Source organism: Mobula hypostoma, chromosome 1 (assembly GCF_963921235.1).
Source record: "Mobula hypostoma chromosome 1, sMobHyp1.1, whole genome shotgun sequence".
Taxonomy (NCBI): Eukaryota; Metazoa; Chordata; class Chondrichthyes; order Myliobatiformes; family Myliobatidae; genus Mobula; species Mobula hypostoma.
Window position 1 is genome coordinate 247,268,132 of NC_086097.1, and position 25,115 is coordinate 247,293,246.

General features: G+C 44.4%; 1 protein-coding gene across 2 annotated transcripts in view; it reads right to left on the reverse strand.

The window, feature by feature from the left end:
• pou6f2 (POU class 6 homeobox 2) overlaps positions 1 to 25,115 on the reverse strand; it is a 711,266-nt gene that overhangs the window by 78,923 nt on the left and 607,228 nt on the right. For both annotated transcript variants that reach the window (XM_063066795.1, XM_063066786.1), the window contains one exon: positions 15,899 to 16,012. In XM_063066795.1, coding sequence (XP_062922865.1) covers positions 15,899 to 16,012 — 114 coding nt within the window. The remainder of the gene's footprint in view (positions 1 to 15,898; positions 16,013 to 25,115) is intronic.

A 25,115-nucleotide genomic window follows, 5' to 3' on the forward strand; every position in this document is an offset into this window, starting at 1 on the left:
TTTTAAAGATTAGCTTTATTTGTCACATGTGTATCGAAACATTGAAACATAAAGTGGAGACTAACTGCCGGGTATGGAGGGGCCACTGCACAGGATTGAAAGAAGCTGCAGAAGGTTTTCATCTCAGCCAGGTCCATCATGGGCACTCCTCTGCCCACCATCGAGGATACATCAAACGGCGATGCCTCAAGAAGGCAACATCCGTTATGACGGACCCCCACCACCCAGGACGTGCCCTCTTTTCATTGCGACCATCAGGGAAGAGGTACAGGAGCCTGACGACACGTAATCAATGTTTCAGCACAGCTTCTTCCCCTCCATCCCACCATCAGATCCCGTGAACACTGCCTCACTATTTTTGCACAACTTAATACTGTAATTCGTAATATAATTGCTGGTGCCGCAAAACAACAAATTTCCTGATATACATATATAGTCATAGAAAATTACAGCACAGATACAGCCTATCTCGTCTGTCTGTGCTGAACCATTTAATCTGCCTAGTCCCACTGACCTGCTCCCGGAATATATCCCTCCATACACCTACTATCCAAACTTCTCTTAAATGTTGACATCAAGCTGGCATGTACCACTCTCACCACCCTCTGAGTGAAGACGTTTCCACTCATGTTCTCCTTAGATGTTTCAACCTTAACCCATGACCTCTAGTTGTTGTCCCACCCAACCTCAGTGGAATATAAAATCAGTGAATTTATAGAAGATATCAGTGATAATAAGACCATAAGATATAGGAGCAGAAGTAGGCCATTCGGCCCATTGAGTCTGCTCCACCTTTCAATCATGGCCACTTCCAGTCATCCCCACTCCCCTGCTTTCTCCCCATACCCTTTGATGCCCTGGCTAATCAAGAACCTGTCTATCTCTGCCTTAAATGCACCCAATGACTTGGCCTCCACAGCCGCTCATGACAAGAAATTCCATAGATTTACCACCCTCTGACTAAAGTAATTTCTCCGCATCTCAGTTCTAAATGGACTTCCTGCAATGCTGAAATCGTGCCCACTTGTCCTAGACTGCCCTACCATGGGAAATAACTTTGCCATATCTAATCTGTTCAGGCCTTGTAACATTTGGAATGTTTCTATGAGATCCTCCTTCATTCTCCTGAACTCCAGGGAATACAGCTCAAGAGCTGCCAGACGTTCATCATACAGTAACCCTTTTATTCCTGGCATCATTTTCGTGAATCTTCTCTGAACCCTCTCCAATGTCAGTATATCCTTTCTAAAATAAGGAGCCCAAAACTACACACGATACTCCAATAAGATTTGATTCTGAACCTGATACTGACCACAGTCCGAGGATTGTGCTGGGGGCAGCCTGCAAGTGTCACTATGCTTCTGGCGCCAACGTAACGTGCCCACGCTCACAGCTTACTACCAGTGCGTACAGCTGGGCCTCCTTTCTAAGAAAGGATGTGCTGATATTGGAGACGGTGCAAAGGAAGTTCAGGAAAATGATTCCGGGATTGAAAGGCCTGTCATATGAGAAGCGTTTGATAGCTCTGGGCCTGTACTCACTGGAATTCAGGGGAATGAGGGGTCACCTCATCGAAACCTATAGAGAGGTGAAAGGCCTTGATAGAGTGGGTGTGGAGAGGATGTTTCCTATGGTGGGAAGTCCAAGACCAGAGGGCATAGCCTCAGAATAGTGTGTGTGCGCGCCCTTAACTCCTGGTGGAGTCGTCAGGGTGCCATCATGACAAGCTTTTTTTTGGTATGCTCATCGTACAGTGTGTCTTGGGCATCTGAGCCCTGGTGGAGCCCATCCCTCTCCAGGTTTCTTTTACAAGGTCGGGTTGTTAGCTCGACACTCAGCCCAGGCACGGATGAAGAGCATGCAAGGGTGCTGGCCGGATTCGAACTCGGGACCTCTCGCCCCGAAGTCCAGTGCTGATGCCACCAGCCGGTTCCTCAGAATAGTGGGGCATCCTTCTAGAATGGGGATGAGGAGAAATTTCTTTAGCCAGAGAAAGGTGAATCTGTGGAAATTGTTGCCACAGGTGGCAGTGGGGGCCAAGCCTTTATGCATATTTAAGGCAAAGGTTGGTAGATTCTTGATTGGTCAGGGCATGAAGGGATTTGGGGAGAAGGCAGGAGATTGGGCTGAGAGGGAAAATGGATCAGCCATGATGAAATGGCAGAGCAGACTTGATGGGCCAAATAGCCTAATTGTGCTCCTATATATTACGGTCCTATGCCCAAATCCACAACTTACAATCTGTACGACTCTCCCTTTGAAATTTAGAAATACTTAACCTGAACACAAGTTGTGTTGTGGCGCGGGTTAGGTAGAAAGTTTAAAATGTTTATAAAAAGCAATTGCAAACTTTCTTTTGACATAAAAAGCAGATAAAGAAGGAATTGCATTACTAACTACGCAAGACTTCATTTTGGATTTAATTTGTATTTTTATTCCTTGTTTAACCCAGCTGTCACAATGTTGCATTAGTTCACCTCTCTGGAGCCTGGTAGGCACTTAATGAGATCATTACTCATTTAAGGTGACAGTATGGCTGACACTAGATTTATTTTTAATTGAACTTGTGACATTTTTATGAAGGTGGTGTGTGGCAATCAAATATTTTCACTTGCGCAGAGAGGGTTGTTATTATGGTCTTGTTTCCCCTCAAGTAGTTAAGGAAAGAGTTGTCCGAGTTCCTACAACTCGTCTCCAGTCACTGCACCCTACAGGAGCCTGTGGCACGATGGAGGTTAAACATAAAGATAAGCCTTATTTCTTGCATGTAAGTCTAGATACAGTAAGAGTCTGAGGAGCCTTAGATTTTTTAATATATGGTTTCAGATGGGATGGCCTTAACAGAGACCTGATCTCATCATCATCGAGGCTGCCTGGGGTTATCTGGAGAGACACAGGCAAGCCAGGCAGCCAAAGTCAGTAGAAGAAGTGTAGCAAGATGCTTGGAACAACCTACCAGCTGATTTTCTGATAAAACTGCACACCAGTGTGTACCTAAGAGAATTGAGGTAGTTTTAAAAGCAAAGGGTGGTCACTCCAAATATTGATTTGATTTAGTATTTTGCTGTTTACTGCTCTTTATGGGATTTTATTGGTATTTAGAAACTTCTCATTTCATTATTTCTGAAAGCATCCTCACTTTACAGATTTTTTTTTACATGTGCCTAAGATTTTTGCACGGTACTGTATACACTGAAATGTTTCAGTTGTGTCAAACCGGATCAGTGAGGATTGTGTTGGGCAGTGTACAATTGTCACCATGCTTCCAGCACCAACACAGCTTGTCCATAACTCACTAACCCTAACCGGCAAGTCTTTAGAAAGTGGGAGGAACCCACACGGTCACGGAAAGAATGTCTCCTTTCAGACAGTGGTGGAATTGAACCCGGGCCGCTGGTGCTGTAATAGTGTTAGGCTAACCACCACAATGCTGTGTTGCTCCAAAGAATCTATGAACACTGTAAGCGTGGGGGTCACATTGACAACCCTGTCTGCCCCATTTGCCCTGATGGGCAGGAATCGAAAGCCAATCGGTGATCGCTGGCACTGCTGTAGTGTTACGCTAGCTACTGCGTTACTGTTTAGATTTAGATTAGATTATGAAGACACGTAGTCCTCTTTTATTGTCATTTAGTAATGCATGTATTGAGAAATGATACAATATTTCCTCCGGTGTGATATCACAAAACACAGGACAGACCAAGACTGAAAAAACTGACAAAACCACATAATTATAACATATAGTTACAACAGTGCAACAATACCATAACTTGATGAAGAAGTCCATCAGCACAGTAAAAAGTTCAAAGTCTCTCAAATGTCCCACATCTCACGCAGACGGGAGAAGGAAGAAAAACTCCCCCTGCCATGCCCGACCACAGTCCGACTCTGAGTCATCCGAAAACTTCGAGCTCTGATCAGCTCTCCGACACCGAGTACTGAGCGCCATCTCTGTCCGAATGATTCGATCTCAACCTCGGTCACCAACAGCAGGGAAAGCCAGGGATTTTGAGGCCTACCCTCTGAAAGATTCCCGACCACACAGTAACAACAGCAGCGAATGAGCGTTTCAGAAATTTCTCCAGATGTTCCTCTGTGATTTCACGTCCATTCTCCATCAAATCAGAATTGTCCACGGCTCCTATTTAACAGATACGATATCATTTTTCACCGGAGGGCTGCGCACACGCGGCGCGCTGCTCTCTCTCCTCCTCTCCTCCTACTGTTCCACCTCAGATTAGCTTCAGTTGTCACATAGACATCAAAACATTGAAACACACAGCGAAATGCGTCAAAGCAACACGCACAAAACGCTGGAGGAACTCAGCAGGTCGGGCAGCTTCCGTGGAAATGAACAGTCAACGTTTCGGACCGAGACCCTTCGTCAGGACTGAAGAGGGAGGGGGCAGGAGCCCTATAAAGAAGGTGGGGTCTCGGCCCGAAACGTCGACCGTTCTTTTCCACGGATGCTGCCCAACCTGCTGAGTTCCTCCAGCGTTTTGTGCGTGTTGCTTTGACCCCAGCAGCAGCAGAGTATTTTGTGTTAGTGAAATGCGTCATTTGCATCAATGACCAACACAGTCTGAGTTTGTGCTGACGGCAGCCCGCCTCCGGTGCCAACAGAGCAAACCTGCAACTTACTAACCCTAACATGTATGTCTTTGGAATGTGGGAGGAAACCGGAGCATCCGGAGGAACACACACAAAATGCTGGAGGAACTCAGCAGGCCAGGCGGCATCTATGGAAAAAGTAAACAGTTGACGTTTCAGGCCGAGACCCTTAGGCAGGACAGGGCATCTAGAGGAAACCCACATGGTCACGGGGAGATCGTACAAACTTCGAGGGGATTTGAACCTCAATCTCTGGTGCGGTAAGGCGCACTACCATGCATGCCTCCTCTACTGTAAAGATGAAGCCAACACTCAGTTTGGAGGAACAACACCTTATATTCCGTCTGGGTAGCCTCCAACCTGATGACATGAACATTGACTTCTCTAACTTCCACTAATGCCCCACCTCCCCCTCGTACTCCATCCGTTATTTATTTGTATACACACATTCTTTCTCTCTCTCTCCTTTTTCTCCCTCTGTCCCTCTGACTATACCCCTTGCCCATCCTCTGGGCTTTTCTCCCCCTCCCCCTTTTCCTTCTCCCTGGGCCTCCTGTCCCATGATCCTCTCATATCCCTTTTGCCAATCACCTGTCCAGCTCTTGGCTCCATCCCTCCCCCTCCTGTCTTCTCCTATCATTTTGGATCTTCCCCTCTCCTCCCACTTTCAAATCTCTTACTAGCTCTTCCTTCAGTTAGTCCTGACGAAGGGTCTCGGCCCGAAACGTTGACTTCCTAGTGGTGCTGATGTGTGATGTGTGACTTTGATGTGAGATGCTGTTCAATTGATCGTTATCAGTTTTTTCTGATCAGCATTTACATTCTTAGATCATGAATGCCCATGTACTCTCCATGTAACAAAGTAATGGGACAATAAAGATGCACATGAAACTAAACCTCAAAAAGTTTGCCTGCTGAATTGGATCAGGTCGGGCTGTGGTCTCCATTGAGGTCACGGCTCAGACTATCAGGATGTGTGCTGTCAACATCGGAACCCAAGTGCGGAGGAAAGACGGACTCCGCTGTAAAGACGGTGATTAGAGTCTATTCATAATAATTACAAAAGAACATTAGTGGCTTTGCTGAGAGAAGTAACATTCTCAAAACGAAGACCACGTGATTAGTACTAATTTTGCGTTTGCATAAATAATACAATTAACACAGAATTCCTTAGTTTATCAAAACAAATTTAACAGGTTGGAACAGAAAGCACCAGGAGACCCATTACAAAGAGCGAGTCGCTTGAGAAAAACACAAGGGAATTCTAAAGGATTAACAACTCTCGTTAAACAACAATTAACCAATTCCGGAGCTCTAAGATCTTCTGAGCCCATTTCTCTCTGGTGCCCCACACAGGCCTGAAGAGCTCATTACACAGGTATAGTTTACTGATCGGTGGGGAAAGTTTTGGGGGCAGCACATGGAATTAGTTGTCAGTTTAGTGTTTAAGGACAGAGATTAAGAGGAGTTAGAGGTCAGGGCCAGTAAATGAAGGGTCAAGGTCAGGATCCATCGTTAAGGACCGCTATCTCCTAGGACGCGTTCTCTTCTTATTACTACCATCAGGGAGGAGGTACAGGACCCTGAAGACACCCAGCTTCTTCCCCTCTGATGTCAGATTTCTGAATTGTCCATGAATGCTTTCTATTTTTGCTCTGTTTTTGCATTAATTATTTTTTCATATACACTTACTGTAAAATTCTCTTATATTTTACGTATTGCTGTGTACTGCTGCCGCAAAACAACAAAATTCACATTACATTTCAAGCAGCATCCATCATCTAAAATCTCCACCATCCAGGTCACATTCTCTTCCTGCTGCTGCCATCCGGAAAGAGGTACAGGAGTCTTAGATCCCACACACCAAGGTCAGGAACAGTTACCACCCTTCAACCACTGGGCTCCTCATTCAAGACTAGAATGTAAAAGCAAGGATTGATGCTGAGGCTTTAAAAGGGATTGGAGCATTGTGAGCAGTTTTGGCTACTTATCTAAGAAAAGACGTGCTGGCATTGGAGAAGGTCCAGAGGAAGTTCACAAGAATGATTTTGGGAATGAAAGGCTTAATGTATGAGGAGTGATGAAGAATGAGGGGGGAATCTCAAAGGAAACTGTCAAATATTGAAAGGACTAGATAGAGTGGACGTGGAGAGAATGCTTCCTGTAGTGGGGGAGTCTCAGACCAGAGGGCACAACCTTGAAATAGAGGGACGTTCCTTTAGAATGGAGTTGAGGAGGGAATTCTTTTACAGTAGGTATTCTTCTGTAAACACCCGCAAAAAATAAATCTCAAGGTGGTATATGGTGACATACAGTATACGTACTCCGATAATAAATTTAGTTTGAACTCTGATAATAAACCTGATTTTAAATCTCATCCCAGTCCTCAGTTAGATGCTGCAAGTCCATTTCTTGTGTTGAATGCCAAGTGTGCCACACTAATGTGCCAGGAGTGTGGAGAAGAACCTTCTCGGTGGGCAGTAGAGAGGGATTTGGAGTTCTCTGCTGTGCCACTTACTTCTACAATGAGAAGTGACACATTTACTCTTTGAATCTCTCCATACGACCGTACTTTCTGATCCAGGTTTCTTTTTCAATGCCCTGTTGAAACTGCAGATTTAATCTTTGTTCCAAAGCATGATGACAAGACGGACAACTGAATTCTTTTAAGGCGTTTCTAGTTGATTTGGGTAAGCAAGCAATTCTAACAAACTTAAATAACAGAATAATTTCTAGACTGGCTTTTAAAAAAGAAAAAAAGGAAGGAAGATTAGCTTTATTTGTCATATATAACTTGAAACACACATAAAATGCTGGAGGAACTCAGCAGGTTGGGCAGCATCTATGGAGGGGAATAAGCGGTCGAAGTTTTGGGGTGAGAACGTTCATAACTACATTGTTTGCATTCCACAACCTACAGACTCACTTTCAAAGACTCTCCAACAGATGTTCTCAGATTTAGTAATTTGTTTGTAGGCATAGATTGTTCTCCTTTGTGCATTTGGATTTGTGCTGGGCGGCCCACAGGCGTCACTATGCTTCTGGCATCAACATAGCATGCCGACAACTGACTAGAGCTAACCCGTACGCCTGCAGACTGTGGGAGGAAACCCTCACAATCACAAAGAGAACATATAAACTCTTTATAGACAGTGCTGGGAATCGAACCCTGATCTCTTGTTAGTAAAGTGTTACACTAACCATTACGCTACTCTAATAAGTTTTTATGCTAACTTGGTACAATAATCAGACTGATTTTAATAAATAGTTTTATTGTATTATAAACAATTAAAAGTGAGGGGGCCTCAGTGAATAAATTTGATGAATTATGTTACAAATGACTGACTTATTGACTGACCTGTAACAAGATGCATTTATTGCTGATTTAACTCATGTGGCTATGATTTTGCCTCTGGGTACCTTGGTCATCGATGGAAACACCCATTATGAACTGGTAATCCATTTTATATGATTCCTTTTCCATTGATTACAAATGTAGTAAAACTCCTTTAATCGAAAGCAGTTTGACAATTGGATTATTTTGCTCTGCTGCACATAACAGCTGCATTACTCATTTGTTTTTAGGCCCCCAACCCCCGCCACTCTAAACAACTTTTACGGGAACACTATCGAGAGTGCCCCGACCATCTGCAGCAGCGTCTGGAACGCGAATTGCAAGGCATCTGGCCACAAGACCCTACAAAAAATAACGAGGATTGCTGAGGGGGTTACCAGGGTCTCTCCCATCACCCCATCACCCAGGACATGCTCTTTTCTCATTGCTACCGTCAGGGAGGAGGTACAGAAGCCTGAAGACACACACTCAACGATTCAAGAACAGCTTCTTCCCCTCTGCCATCAGATTTTTGAATGGACATTGAACCCATGAAGACTAACTCACTACTTTTTGTTTCTATTTTTGCACTACATATTTAACTACTTAATATATATATACTTGTAATTCACAAATTTTTTTCTCTATTATTATGTATTGCACTGTACTGCTGCCCGAAAGTTGACAAATTTCACGACACATGCCGGTGATATTAAACCGGATTCTGATTCTCTTCCACCCTTTAGAGAGATTTACCAGGAACACTGCATGAGCAGGGCCTTTTAGAATTGTCAGTGATCCCTCTCATCTGTCCAGCAATCTCCTTTACCCCCCACCATCAGGAAATCTGCATTAGGACAAGGACTCTTCAGGTGGGAAACAGCTATACCCCCCAAACTCCTGAGCTCCCTGCCACCGCCCGGGTCTCTCACAGCAGCATTATACAGTTTACTTTTTAACTTGTGTTGTAAATGCACCTGATGCTAAATGTCAATCCTCTAGAATATATTTTATTATTCAGCACTCCAGTGAAATGATATCTTATTTGTAAGTAGGATGCGGTGCACAATTCTGATTTGATGGAGACAGACGTGAGAAGGCACAGAGGAACATCTGGAGAGATTTCTGGAATGCCCAGTTCGCTGCCGCTGCTACTGTGCAATCGAGAATCTCCGGAGGGAAGGCCCCAAAATCCCCGGCTTTGCCTGCTGCTGGCAACCGAGGCTGAGGTCGAAGTGTTCAACAGAGATGGCGCTCGGTACTCGGTGTCGAAGGGCTGATTGGAGCTCGAAGTTTTTCGGACGACTCAGAGTCGGACTGTGGTCGGGCATGGCAGGGAGAGTTTTCTTCCTTCTCCCGTCTGCGTGAGATGTGGGACTTCCGAGAGACTTTGAACTTTTTTACTGTGCCATGGACTGTTCTTCATCAAGTTATGGTATTGTTGCACTGTTGAAACTATATGTTATAATTATGTGGTTTTTGTTAGTTTTTCAGTCTTGGTCTGTCCTGTGTTTCTGTGATATCACACCGGAGGAATATTGTATCATTTCTTAATGCATGCATTACTAAATGACAATAAAAGAGGACTGCGTGTCCTCATAATCTAATCTTAAAGAAAATTAATTTGTGGCAATATTATTTTATATATTGTGTGTCAGTGATATAGTACTGTGTAAAGGTCTTAGGCACATGTAGCTATGTAGCTAGGGTACCTGTGAATTTGGCACAGTACTGTAGTAATTTTATGTATTACACTGTACTGCTCCTGCTGCAAAAAAAAGCAAATTTCATGACGTATGTGAGTGATGATAAATCTGATTCTGATATGGGTCTCTATTGTGGACTGAGAGTGGGAAGGGGGCAGGGAGAGGGGAATCATGGTTGGGAAAAGGGGAAGGGAGAGGGGAGGGAGCGGGAAGCACTGGAGAGACATTCTGTAATGATCAATACGCCAATTGTTTGGAATCAAATGATCTTGCCTGGTGTCTCAGGGCTGGTATCTCTGTGCCCGTGCCACCTTCTGCTCCTGGCACTCCTCTGCCATCTGTCCCACGCCCCTCCCACGGCACTCCACCCTCACAAATCCCAACATCCTTTGCTCCCGCCAGATTTACAAACTCGCTCTCTGCTTCATATTGACAGATACAGTGCAGTGCAAAAGTCTTAGACACCCGAGTCTGAAATTGTGCCTCAGACCCTTGCACTGGACTGTACATACTTCGTTAATACATCTTCTTTGAACTTTGAAGTGGGTAAAGGAAGAGAAAGAGTTTCTACTTGAACATCCAAAACTAGGGATGATAAATGTGAAATCCAGTAATAATCCAATGAAGGTATAGAAAAAGTGACTTCACCCCAAGCGTGCATATAGTTTTGTTACAGAGAAGGCCAAAGTCTTTTCAAGGAAGTGCAAGATATGGACAAGAAGGAGAAAGGAAAAGGAAAGGGTAGGATGAGAGAACGAAATGGGTGCATGGAGCAATGTGGTGGCATAGACTAGGTGTGCTGACGTCTGTCCCCATGCCAAAAACTCCATGTGATTTGCCCCTGTTCTGGCAACCCGTCCTCAGGAAGTCAGGAGAACACATGGGGGGTCAGCAGTGGAAAGGATGGGCACCCTCAAGTTCCTGGCTGTCACTATCTCTAAAGGCCCAACTTATGGATGCAATTACAAAGAAGGTTCTCCAGTGGCTATATTTCATTAGGAGCTTGAGGAGATTTTGTACGTCACCAAAGACTCCAGTGAATTTGTACGGAGGTACTGCAGAGAGCTTTCTGACTGGTTGCATCACCATCGGTACAGAGGGGCCACTGCACAGGATCGGAAAAAGCTGGAGAGAGTTGTAAACTCAGCCAGCTCCATCATGGGCACCAGCCTCCCCAGAATCGAAGACATCTTCAAAAGGTGACGCCTCAGCAAGTCGGCATCCACCACTAAAGACCCTCACCATCCAGGACCTGCCCTCATCAGGGAGAAGGTGCAGCATCCTGAAGACACACACTGACCGTTTTAGGAACAGCTTCTTCCCCTCTGTCAGCGGATTTCACGAACGTGATCTCACTACTTGCTCTATTTTTGCATTACTTATTTCCTTGTTTGTATTGCACCATACTGCTGCTGCAAAACAACACAATTCATGACACACGGCAATGATAACAATCCTGATTCTGAGTAAGACAGAGAGGAGAATTACACCATTTGGCCTTTTGAGTCAAATCTGCCAGCACTTGGAACTACAGTGCAATATCTGACTTCTCTCGTCAAGTACTTGGAGAAAAGCTGTTTCCGTTTCTGAAAACCCTAGTCCTGCTGATATTAAGCAACACACACAAAATGCTGGAGGAACTCAGCAGGCCAGGCAGCATAGAACCATAGAACACGATGGCACAGAAAACAGGCCATTCGGCCCTTCTAGTCTGTGCCAAAACTTTATTCCGCTAGGCCCATTGACCTGCACCCAGTCCATGACCCTCCAGACCTCTCCCATCCATGTACCTATCCAATTTATTCTTAACATTTAAGAGTGAGCCCGCATTTACCACGTCAGATGGCAGCTCGTTCCACACTCCCATCACTCTCTGAGTGAAGAAGTTCCCCCTAATGTTCCCCCTAAACCTTTCCCCTTTCACCCTAAAGCCATGTCCTCTCATATTTATCTCTCCTAGTCTAAGTGGAATGAGCCTACTCACATTTACTCTGGCTATCCCCTCATAATTTTGTAAACCTCTATCAAATCTCCCCTCATTCCTCTAAGCTCCAAGGAATAAAGTCCTAACCTGTTCAATCTTTCCCTGTAACTCAACTCCTGAAGACCCAGTAACATCCTAGTAAATCTTCTCTGCACTCTTTCAATCTTACTGATATCCTTCCTATAGTTAGGTGACTAGAACTGCACACAATAAGAGTACAGTCTACGTTTCAGGCCAAGACCTTTCATTAGGACTGGAAAGGAAGAGGAGAAGTCAGAAAAAGAAGGTGGGGGGAGGGGAGGAAGATGCACAAGATAGTTGGTGATAGGTGTAATAGGGAGAGGGGGAGGGTCGAAGTAAAGAGCTGGGAAGTTGATTGGTGAAAGAGGTACAGGGCTGGAGAAGGGGGAACCTGATAGAAGAGGACAGAAGGCCATGGAAGAAAGAAAAGGGGGAGGAGCACCAGAGGGAGGTGATGGGCAGGCACGGAGATGAGGTGAGAGAGGGAAAAGGGAATGGGGAATTGTGAAGTGAGGGGGAGGGTCTGCAAAATTACCAGAAATGAGAGAAATTGATGTTCATGCTATCAGGTTGGAGTCTGCTGATATTAACATCTTCACAATAGCAATTATGAAAATACGGATTATGAGAAGTTGTGTTTTTATCAGCTAGTCAATAATATTGTCAGCAGCAGAGAACAGTGTTGTACCGAGTGAAATAACTATCTCATGCATGTGATTGCATGTGCTGCCCAAAATGAATTAAAGGCCACTGTGGGAAATAACCACTGTTTCAGAATATCATTTATTGGCGTTTAACCACTGCTTTTTTCTGGTCTCACCGATTTAAATTGAGGGATTCTAGTCATCTTCTGAAAATAATCATAAAATCTTCAAAATATTTTGTCCTTAACAATTTCCCTCTACACCGAGACACAGCTCTGAAGCTGAATCATTTTAAACAGAACATGCAGAAGGAATTTCCAAACAAAAATTAATAAAGCATGAAAGGTTAGGCTGCAAGATTTGGTGAGACCTGTGTGTTGTTGAGACAATCTTTCTATAATGTCTGTTGTGTGCACCTGAAATAGAATGATTCATCAGATCAGGGTCCACGGTGACAAGCCTCATCATTCAGCCCTCTGAGTACTGATGGAGCAATTCTGAACCTGCACAATAAAAATAACAAGGTCAGCAATTCACTGTATATCTTTGCTTAAATGAGCTTTCTCTTGAGATATTCTGTTTATGCGTGTGCATGCGCGTCTGTGTGTGTACAGTGCGTGTGTGTGTATATTTGTGTATGTGTGCGTACATTTGTATCTGCAAATCTCTGTGTGTGTATATGTGTGTTTGTGTGCGTTTGCATGTGTGTGTGTGTGTGTACGTGCGCATGCAGGCGTCTGTCTGTGCGAGTATGTTTGTGCTTGTGAATGTGTGTGTGCATATTTGTGTGTGTGAGTTTGCATGTGTGTATGTATGTATGTGTAAATATGTACGTGTATGTGTGTGTCTGTGTGAGTGTGTACATGTGTGTGTGTGTATGTGTGTATGTGTGAGTGTGTGTGTCTGTGTGAGTGTGTACATGTGTGAGTGTGTGTGTGTGTCTGTGTGAGTGTGTACATGTGTGAGTGTGTGTGTATGTGTGTATGTGTGAGTGTGTGTATGTGTGTATGTGTGTGTGTGTGTATGTGTGTTTGTGTGAGTGTGTATGTGTGTGTATGTGTGTGAGTGTGTGTGTGTGTATGTGTGTGAGTGTGTATGTGTGTGTGTATGTGTATGTGTGTGTGTGTATGTGTGTGTGTGAGTGTGTATGTATGTATGTGTGTGTGTGCATGTGTGTGTGTGTGTGTGTATGTGTGAGTGTGTATGTGTGTGTGTGTATGTGTGTGTGTATGTGTGAGTGTGTGTGTGTGTGTATGTGTGTATGTGTGAGTGTGTATGTGTGTGTGTGTATGTGTGTGTGTATGTGTGAGTGTGTATGTATGTGTGTGTGTATGTGTGAGTGTGTGTGTGTGTATGTGTGAGTGTGTATGTGTGTGTGTGTGTGTGTGTGTGTGTGTGTGTGTGTATGTGTGAGTGTGTATGTGAGTGTGTGTGTATGTGTGTATGTGTGAGTGTGTATATGTATGGTTCCTAAGATTGTCATAGCCGGGAGGTAGTGGGGAATAGCTCCCACTACCTATAAAGTGCTCCAAATGGGGTGCGTCTCTAACAGCCTCTGACCAAGTCCAACTCTCGGCCTTCACGCTTGGCTTAGCTACTAGGCCTGGTGGAACTGTTTCCACTGATAAGAGGGGGGGCAAAGGCGGACCACTGGCGCCTCAAAACCAGTTGCTTCGGGCAGGTGGGGCTCGTCAGCCTCGGACGGCAGCCCGCCCAGGAGAAGGAAAACTCTGATTCTAAACTTCCGCTGCCTTGCAGCCATACAAGGAACAAATCTGGAGCCGGGTCCCCAAGGCAGTTTGATGTTGTTTATAACTTCATCCTGGCAACCTCTGCGACGACACTGGTGCCAAGCTGTATTGGCGCTTGCCCTTCCCTTGGTGTCGTGGAGAGGGGGAACCTGCTGTATGGGCAACAGCCGGTTCTTCAAATCTTCTGGCCTAGGCTTGTGCCTTGGAGAGGGCACAGTCCATTAGAGGCGCAAACCCATGACCCCCTGGATCGACGTCTGTCTAGTAATATATGTATATGTGTGGGTATATGTGTGTGTGTGTGTGTGTGTGTGTGTGTATGTGTGTGTCTGTGTATGTGTGTGTGTTTTAATTTTTTTAATTTGGAGATTCACCATGGTAACAGGTCCTTCTGGCCCAGTGAGCCCACACCGTCCAATTATATCCAAGTGACAAGTTAACCTACCAACCCGTGATTCTTTGGAATGTGGGAAGAAACCCACGTGGTTGACAGGGAGAATTCACAAACTCCTTACAGACAGCGGTGGGAATTAAACGCAGGTCGCTGGTGCTAGCATGAGTGAATGAGTACTTTCAAAATGGACCATTCTTGCAATAACAAATCTGTGCCTATGCCTGGATCACCATATCCTCCATTTCAGTTATCACAACGTTGACATCTAACAATCATTTCAGTAAACCAGAATGCTGAGGTGATCCCAGGAGCAGAAAAGGCTACAAAAACCAGTCCATCACAGAGAATCCCCTCCCACCACTGACTACATTTACATGGAGCAAAGCAGCAGCCATCATCGTGAATCCTCACCATCCAGGCCATGCCCTCAGGCAGGAGGTACAGGAGCCTCAAGACCCACAAAACCGGGTTCAGGAACAGTTATTACCCCTCAACCATCAGGCTCCTGAACCAGCCTGGATAGCTTCACTCACCTCAACACTAAACTGATTCCACAACCTACAGACTCACTTTCATAGTCCCTACAACTTATGAGTTTATAACAAACATTCTCAGTACAGTAATATTAATATTTCATTCGCACAATTTATCTTCTTTTGCACCTTGGTTGTTTGTCAGTTTTTGTTTCAGGATAGTTTCTCATAAATTCTGTTGAATTTCTTTATTTTTCTGTAAATGCCTGCAAGAAAACGAATCTCAAGGTAGTATGTCACATACAGCATATCTCAATTATCATCATCGTTATGCGTTGTGTCGTATAACGTGGGCGATCATGGTCTTACCATGACCATGATTGTTCTGGGCAAATTTTTCTACAGAAGTGGTTTGCCATCGCCTTCTTCTGGGCAGTGTCTTTACAAGATGGGTGACCCCAGCCATTATCAATACTCTTCAGAGATTGTTTGCCTGGTGTCAGTGGTCGCATAACCAGGAATTGTGATAGGCACCAGCTGCTCATACACCATCCAAGGGTGACTTGCAGGCTAGCAGAGGGAAGGAGCACCTTATACCTCCTTTGGTAGAGACGTATCTCCAGCCCACCACCCTAGTTTATGTATAGTTTTTCATAAATTCTCTGATATTTCTTCATTTTCCTGTAAATACCTGCAAAAAAAATTAATCTCAACGTAGTACGTCATCAATGTTTCAAATATGTACTTCATATACTGTATGTTAAAATATCTCGAGGCATTTTGATAATAAATTTACTTTGACTTTGAAAATGACTCTCAGGATAGTAAGTGGTAACATATACATATTTTTTGATGATAAATTTACTTTGATCTTGACTTTGAATTTGTTTGTTGTCCCCTTTTGTTCTGGTATGAGACAATGTTGAACTTACGGCATCAACAGAACACGTGAAATTGCTTGACACAATGTTAAGACTCACCTGGCCTTGTGCGTTAGTGACGAGTTGGGAGGCCATCCCTTGCAGGTTGGACAGGGCGTTGCTGAAGGCCTGAGAGCTGGCTATGGATCCCATGGCTGCTGCTTGAGTTGCCAGCTAAGAAAATAAAGAGCAGAATCATCACTTTCTAGCTAGTTGTAAATGCATCTTTGTGGTTGGGCTGAGTTGCTCTCCCATCTTGGCAATTTACTTGCAAACATTCTGACACCATACGAGGAGACACCATCAGTGCGCTGTTGATTGTGGTGTGTCCTCCGAATGCCTGGCCTTTAAATACCTTTCAATCAGCTGACTGGGCATTATTTCTGAAACTGCGGGGAGGAAATTTTGTCGCTGTATGACAAAATCCTTGCTCAGGAATTTAGCCTACTTATGAGCGACGAGGGCAAAAGGCCGGACCACAATGCACAAAGTAAGTTGCCAAGTTTGGAGAACAAATCAACCCAATCATCAGCCATCTGAACTACAAATCTTCCGAATTATGCATCTAAGTGTTACTGTGGCCTCAGTACAGCGTTTATTATGGGAAGGAACATTGAATATAGAACATAAGACCATAAAATATTGGAGCAGAATTAGGTCATTTGGCCATTTGGTACATCGAGTCTGCTCCTCCATTTCATCACGTCTGATCCATTTCCCTCTCAGCCCTAATCTCCTGCCTTCTCACCGTATCCCTTCATGCCTTGACTAATCAAGAATCTATCAACCTCTACCTAAAAATAGCCAATGACTTGGGCTCCACAGCTGCCAATGGAAACAAATTCCACAAATTCACCACCCTCTGGCTAAAGAAATTCCTCCTTATCTACATTCTAACTGGACACCCCTCTATTCTGAGGCTGTGTCCCCTGGTCTTGGACTTCCCCACCATAGGGAACATCCTCTCCACATCCACTCTACCAAGGCCTTTCAACATCCGATAGGTTTCAATGAGGTTACCCCTCATTCTTCTGAATTCCAGTGAGTACAGGCTCTCTGGCCCACAATGTTGTGCCAACACTTTTACCTACTCCAAGATCAATCTACTCCCTCCCTTCCACAAACCTTTCAATTTTTCTGTCATAAATGATGTCATATCTGTTAAATAGGGGCCGTGGACAATTCTGATTTGATGGAGAATGGATGTGAGAGCACAGAGGAACATCTGGAGAAATTTCTGAAACGCTCGTTCGCTGCTGTCGTTACTGCACGGTTGGGAATCTTTCGGAGGGTAGGCCTCAAAATCCCCGGCCTTGCCTGCTTTTGGCGACCGAGAAGGAGGTCGAATCATTCGGACAGAGATGGCGCTCAGTACTCGGTGTTGGAGAGCGGATCAGAGCTCAAAGTTTTCGGATGACTCAGAGTCGGATTGTGGTCGACATGGCAGGGAGAGTTTTTCTTCCTTCTCCCGTCTGCGTGAGATGTGGGACATTTGAGAGACTTTGAACTTTACTGTGCTCACGGACTTCTTCATCAAGTTATGGTATTGTTACACTGTTTGTAACTATATCTTATAATTATGTGGTTTTGTCAGTTTTTTCAGTCTTGGTTTGTCCTGTGTTTTGTGATATCACACCGGAGGAAATATTTTATCAGTTCTCAATGCATGCATTACTAAATGACAATAAAAGAGGACTACGTGTCTTCATAATCATAATCATCATAAATGTGTCTGTCTAAGAGTCTCTTAAAGTCCCGAATGTAGCTGCCCCTACCACCACTTCTGGCAGTGTGTTCCATGCACCCACCACTCTCTGTGGGGGAAAAACCCACCTCTGACAACCCCATCCCATACTTTTCCCTGAACTTTAAAGTAACGCCCCCTCGTATTATCCATTTCCACCCTGGGAGAAAGTCTCTGGTTATCCACTCGATCCATGCCTCTCATTATATTGTACACCTCTATTCAGTCTCCTCTCATCTTCCTTCTCTCCAAAGAGAAAAGCCCTAGCTCGCTCAACCTATCCTCATAAAACATAGTCTCTAATCCAGCCAACGTTCTGGCGAATCTCTGTACCTTCTCTAAAGCTTCCACCTCCTCGCTATAATGAGACTGCCACCGAGCCTTCTCCAACATCTGATCAGGGCTGATTTATTTCACATGTCTGTTCTTTCTTTTTCTTTTCATTACATTATTGTGTAAAATGAAATGCCTACTCATTTACCCTTGTATAAAAGCCAGCAGCTTCAGCTCTGTTTCCCTGTCAAAGATGGTCGCATGTTAGACCGCGCAACTTTGACATGAGAAGGAACTCATAGGCTCAGAGACTCCAGTAACCTGATCTGTCAAAATCTGAAGACCACTTTGACTGTGAATTATGGCACCGCTTTGGTGGCCCAAGGCCGAGCAAGGTTTATAGTTGATGAAAGACCTTGACTTGCAGGGCATAATCCAATTGCAGCAACATCAATTATGCACCTTTGTTGAAAAGCTTAAATGCCTTAAATCCTTGTTAATTATTTACAACAGATTTCCGCATTCTCACAGAAGCATCGTTTTATAATTATTGAAACTATTCAATATTTGTCATCGTTATCATCCACCTCTACAGACTCAGAGTAAAAGTGGAAATGAAACACAATTCCGGTATTATTATTAAAAGCTCAACACACAGAGGAAAGCTCTTCAATTTTGTTCTGCTTAATATTATTTTACATTAAAAATTTACAGACAACTCTTTATACAGAGAGGAAAATATGAGTGTATTTTGGAAGCAGTCAGTGAATTTGGTGTTCTGAAAGGCTCAGCTCATTTTTATATCAGGCTAAAGCCTTTTGGAAGCTCTTAATCATCTCTCTAGGGGACCCCTGAGACTCAGCAAATGCACTGAACCAGGTTTGATTATAAGTATTTCAGATTTTAGAATGTTATTTATTGTTTATTTATTGAGACACAATGTGGAATCAGCCCTTCTGGCCCTTTGAGCTGCTCCGCCCAGCAATCTCCTGATATAATCGTCACCTAATCAAGGGACAAATTACAGCCATCTATTAACATACCTACCGGCATATCTTTAGACTGTGGGAGGAAACCGGAGCACCCGGAGGAAACCCACACAGTCATGGGGAGAACATACAAACTCCTTACAGGCAGTGATGGGAATTGAACCCAGGTCACCTGTACTGTAAAGCGTTGTGCTAACCACTACACTACCCTGTCACCCACTACTGAGAATTTTTTGTGCAACTTTCGATTCATTTTTACAAGCGTATAGAACTGGACAATTATTGGTTATTTATATTATTTTCTTCTTATTATTATTTATTATTTTGTTGGTTGGTATTGACTGATGAAGGGTCTTGGCCTGAAATACCAACTGTTTATTCCCCTTCATAGATGCTTCTTGATCTGCTCAGTTCCTCCAGCATTTTGTGTGTGTTGCTCTGGATTTCCAGCATCTGCAGAATCTCTTGAATCTACAATCAATTATGTATTGAGTGAAAGTTTGATAATGGAGAGACATCATGACTTGAACAATATTATTTGTGGAGTTTTATAAGGTTAAATCAAAGTACAATATATTCTATTGAATGAGTTTTTGAGCTCATCTCTGTTGTTGACACATTTAGTATCTATATGGAACTAGGTGGCCTCCTATAAAGGTTAAATCCATGTACCACTCGGCAGATAACTCAAGTTGTGGATTCTAATGCATCTCGGCATTGTGAAATGAGGAAAAAACACGGAAGACACCACACCAGGCCCTCACAAAGACAAAGAACACAGATTGACAAGACAGAAGAGCTTTCCAACTCATAAACCAGGAGTCTGATGAAAAAGTACAGCTTCTGGTATGGGCGGTGGGCTGCTGCACAGGATCGGAATAAACCGCAAAGAGTTGTAAACTTAGTCATCATGGGCACTAGCCTCCGTAGTATCCAGGACATCTGAAAGGAATGATGCCTCAAAAAGGCGGCGTCCATTATTAAGGACCCAAGTCACCCAGATCATGCCTTGTTCTCATTGCTAGCATCAAGAGGAGGGACAGAAGCCTGTAGACACACACTCAATGATTCAGAAACAGCTTCTTCCCCTCTGCCACCTGATTTCTGAATGGATATTGAACCCATGAACACCTCCTCATGACTTTTTTATTTCTATTTTTGCACTACTTATTTAATTTAACTATTATATATATACTTATTGCAACTCTCAGTTTTTTCTCTATGATCATGTATTGCGTTGTACTGCCACCACAAAGTCAACAAATTTCACAACATATGCCGGTGATATTAAAGCCGATTCTGACATCTATGATTTGCATCAACATAGAAACATAGAAAATAGGTGGAGTTGGCCATTCGGCCCTTCGAGCCTGCACCACCATTCAGTATGATCATGGCTGATCATCCAACTCAGAACCCTGTACCTGCCTTCTCTCTATACCCCCTGATCCCTTTAGCCACAAGGGCCATATCTAACTCCCTCTTAAATATAGCCAATGAACTGGCCTCAACTGTTTCCTGTGGCAGAGAATTCCACAGATTCACCACTCTCTGTATGAAGAAGTTTTTCCTCATCTCGGTCCTAAAAGGCTTCCCCTTTATCCTCAAACTGTGACCCCACGTTCTGGACTTCCCCAACATTGGGAATAATCTTCCTACATCTAGCCTGTCCGATCCCTTTAGAATTTTATACAGTTCAATAAGATCCCCCCTCAATCTTCTAAATTCCAGAGTATAAGCCTAGCCGATCCAGTCTTTTATCATATGAAAGTCCTGCCATCCCAGGAATCAATCTGGTGAACCTTCTTTGTACTCCCTCTATGACAAGGATGTCTTTCCTCAGATTAGGAGACCAAAACTGCACACAATACTCCAGGTGTGGTCTCACCAAGGCCTTGTACAACCGCAGTAGTACCTCCCTGCTCCTGTACTTGAATCCTCTTGCTATGAATGCCAGCGTACGATTCGCCTTTTTCACCACCAGCTGTACCTGCATGCCCACTTTCAATGACTGGTGTACAATGACACCCAGGTCTCGTTGCACCTCCCCTTTTCCTAATCGGCCACCATTCAGATACTAATCTGTTTTCCTGTTCTTGCCACCAAAGTGGATAACCTCACATTTATCCACATTAAATTGCATCTGCCATGAATTTGCCCACTCACCTAACTTATCCAAGTCCCCCTGCATCCTCTTAGCATCCTCCTCACAGCTAACACTGCCGCCCAGCTTTGTGTCATCCGCAAACTTGGAGATGCTGCATTTAATTCCCTCATCCAAGTCATTAATATATATTGTAAACAACTGGGGTCCCAGCATTGAGCCTTGCGGTACCCCACTAGTCACTGCCTGCCATTCTGAAAAGGTCCCATTTATTCCCACTCTTTGCTTCCTGTCTGCCAACCAATTCTCCACCCACACCAATACCTTACCCCCAATACCGTGTGCTTTAAGTTTGCACACTAATCTCCTGTGTGGGACCTTGCCAAAAGCCTTTTGAAAATCGAAATATACCACATCCACTGGTTCTCCCCTATCCACACTACTAATTACATCCTCAAAAAATTCTATGAGATTCATCAGACATGATTTTCCTTTCACAAATCCAGCACAGATTTCACAAATCTTTCACAATGACCAGCACAGTCTGCGGAAATGCTGGGGGCAGCCTGCAGGTGTTGCCATGCTTCTGACTCCAGCAAAGCATGCCGAAAACTTACTGAGCCTAACCCATACTCCTTTGGAAAGTGGGAGGGGGCTGGAGCAGCTGGGGGAAACCCAAGCGGAGATGGGGAGAAGGTACAGTCTCCTCACAGACAGCGGCAGGATATGAGGTGGGTCGCAGGCGCTGTAAACTGTTACACTAACTGCTACTGAGCAACATCTTATTTTCTATTGTATATTCCCAGCAAAAGCTCTGATGAAGGTGCTCTGAAATGTGGGATGCGCCTAATTATTTTAAAAAAATTATTTAGATATACAGCAAGGTACCAGGCCCTTCCAACCCAACGAGCCCACCCTGCCCAATTGCACCCACGTGACCAATTAACTTACTAACCCGTATGTCTTTGGAAAGCAGGAGGAAACCGGAGCACCTGGAGGAAACCCAAGTGGTCACGGGGAGAACGTACAAACTCATAGCAGCGGAATTGAACCCAGTTGCTGGTGCTGTAATAGCGCTTTGCAAACCGTTACGCTATCGTGCCGCCACGAAGTTATGGAAGTATTCTGATCCTCAGCAGCAGAAACACTTGGAACAGCTCATGTGAAACAAAAACTAAATGAAGAGGAATGTGAAGGGTTGTCACAAAGTTTGCACTTTAGCTGACAAAAACTGAACTGATATTTACTTAGTTAAATGGAATTTTGTGAGTCTGGTGCATTCTCATCACCTCTGCTCCCTAGACAGCATGGGTGGGAGGAGGATGTTTCCTTTGGTGGGAGAGTCTAGGACAGAAGGCAGGAGAATGGGGTTAAGGGGGAAATGGATCAGCCATGGTGAAATGGGGGGGGGGGGAGACCTGATGGGCCAAATGGCCCAATTCTGCTCCTATGTTTTCTGGTCTTACGGTCTAAATTATAATAGGTTTTCATTTAAGTACATCAATTTCTACAGATAAACCATAGGGAGCATTCTGCCTGTTTGCAACACAGCCTGGTTTGTGTTGCTCCCCTCAGAGGGGCCGCTGGTGTGGGTCGCTGCCCTTGGAGGGGCTGCTGGTTTGTGTCGCTGCCCTCAGAGAGGTCGCTGGGTCACGTTGCTGACCTTGGAGGGGTGGCTGGTTCGAGTTGCTTCTCTCAGTGGGGTCACTGGTCTGAGTCACTTCCCTCGGAGAGGCCACTGGGTCCTGGTGCTCTCAAAGATGTTATTGAAATTCTGAGATTTATGGATTGGACTCTCGTTCATATTGGCCTTTTTCAGTTCTATGTTTTGTCATGTTCTTGCCCATTCTTTCTTCTTACCGATTGGCGGGCAGGGGGTTTGGGTGATTTGTTAGTTTTTGTGTGAGGGAGGGGTTGGGGGGGAGTTTGGGGCTTGTGAGTTTCTGTTTCTTTATCTTTTTGTGCAGTGGGGGAGGTTGATGCCTTTCTTTCAACTACTTCTATAGTTTTCTGGCTATCTGGAGAAGACAAATCTCAGAGTTGTATTCTGCATACATTTGAACAGAAGTAAGTAGGAATTTTTTAGCTAAAGAGTGGTTAATCTGTGGAATGTTCTGCCACAGACTGCAGTGGAGGCCAGGTCCATGGGTATACTTAAAGCGGATGTTGATAGATTCCTGATTGGTCGGGGCATCAAGGGATATGGTGAGAGGACAGGTGTATGGGGTTGAATGGGATCTGGGACCAGCCACGATAAAATGGCAAAGTGGACTCAATGGGTTGAATGGCCAAATTCTGCTCCTATGTCTTATGGTCTTATACATACTTCGATAATGAAATGAACCTCTGAACCTTTGTGTCGAGGTGCCAGTGCACAGGATCACAAGAGGCAGGCGAGGGCTGTAGACTCAGCCAGCTCCATCACAGGCACGAGTCACCCCACCGTCGAGGACATCTTCAAAAGGCAATGCTTCAGGAAGGTGTCATCTATCATTAAGGACCATCGCCATCCAGGAAACGCCCTCTTGAAGTTGTATAAGACATTGGTGAGACTTAATTTGGAGTAACACGTGTAGTTTTGGTGACCTACTTACAAGAAAGATGTAAATAAGATTGAAAGGGTACAGAAAACATTTATAAGGACGTTGCCAGGTCTTGAGAACCTCAGTTTTCGGGAAAGGTTGAATAGGTTAGGACTTATTCCCTAGAACGTAGAAGATTGAGGGGAGATTTGATAGAGGTACACAAAATTATCAGGGGTATAGCTAGGGTATATGCAAACAGGCATTTCCCACTGAATTTGGGTGAGGCTACAACCGAAGGTCATAGGTTAAGGGTGAAAGGTGAAATATTTCAGGGAAACATGAACAGAAACTTTTTCACTCAGAGGGTGGTGAGTGTGTGGAACGAGTTGCCGGCGCAACTGTGAGTTTGATTTCAACATTTAAGAGAAGTTTGGATAGGTACAGCGACGGGAGGGGTATAGAAACACAGAAACATAGAAAATAGGTGCAGGAGTAGGCCATTCGGCCCTTCGAGCCTGCACCGCCATTTATTATGATCATGGCTGATCATCCAACTCAGAACCCAGCCTTCCCTCCATACCCCCTGACCCCTGTAGCCACAAGGGCCATATCTAACTTCCTTTTAAACATAGCTAATGAACTGGCCTCAACAGTTTGCTGTGGCAGAGAATTCCACAGATTCACCACTCTCTGTGTGAAGAAGTTTTTCCTAATCTCGGTCCTAAAATAAAATCTTGGTGGCAAAAATAGGAAAACAGATTATTATCTGAATGGTGGCCGATTAGGAAAAGGGGAGGTGCAACGAGACCTGGGTGTCATTATACACCAGTCATTGAAAGTGGGCATGCAGGTACAGCAGGCGGTGAAAAAGGCGAACGGTATGCTGGCATTTATAGCGAGAGGATTCGAGTACAGGAGCAGGGAGGTACTACTGCAGTTGTACAAGGCCTTGGTGAGACCACACCTGGAGTATTGTGTGCAGTTTTGGTCCCCTAATCTGAGGAAAGACATCTTTGCCATTGAGGGAGTACAAAGAAGGTTCACCAGATTGATTCCTGGGATGGCAGGTCTTTCATATGAAGAAAGACTGGATGAACTGGGCTTGTACTCGTTGGAATTTAGAAGATTGAGGGGGGATCTGATTGAAACGTATAAGATCCTAAAGGGATTGGACAGGCTAGATGCGGGAAGATTGTTCCCGATGTTGGGGAGGTCTAGAACGAGGGGTCACAGTTTGAGGATAGAGGGGAAGCCTTTTAGGACCGAGGTTAGGAAAAACTTCTTCACACAGAGAGTGGTGAATCTGTGGAATTCTCTGCCACAGCAAACTGTTGAGGCCAGTTCATTAGCTATGTTTAAAAGGAAGTTAGATATGGCCCTTGTGGCTACAGGGGTCAGGGGGTATGGAGGGAAGGCTGGGTTCTGAGTTGGATGATCAGCCATGATCATAATAAATGGCGGTGCAGGCTCGAAGGGCCGAATGGCCTACTCCTGCACCTATTTTCTATGTTTTCTATGTTTTTCTAAAAGGCTTCCCCTCTATCCTCAAACTGTGACCCCTCGTTCTGGACCTCCCCAACATCGGGAACAATCTTCCCGCATCTAGCCTGTCCAATCCCTTTAGGATCTTATACGTTTCAAT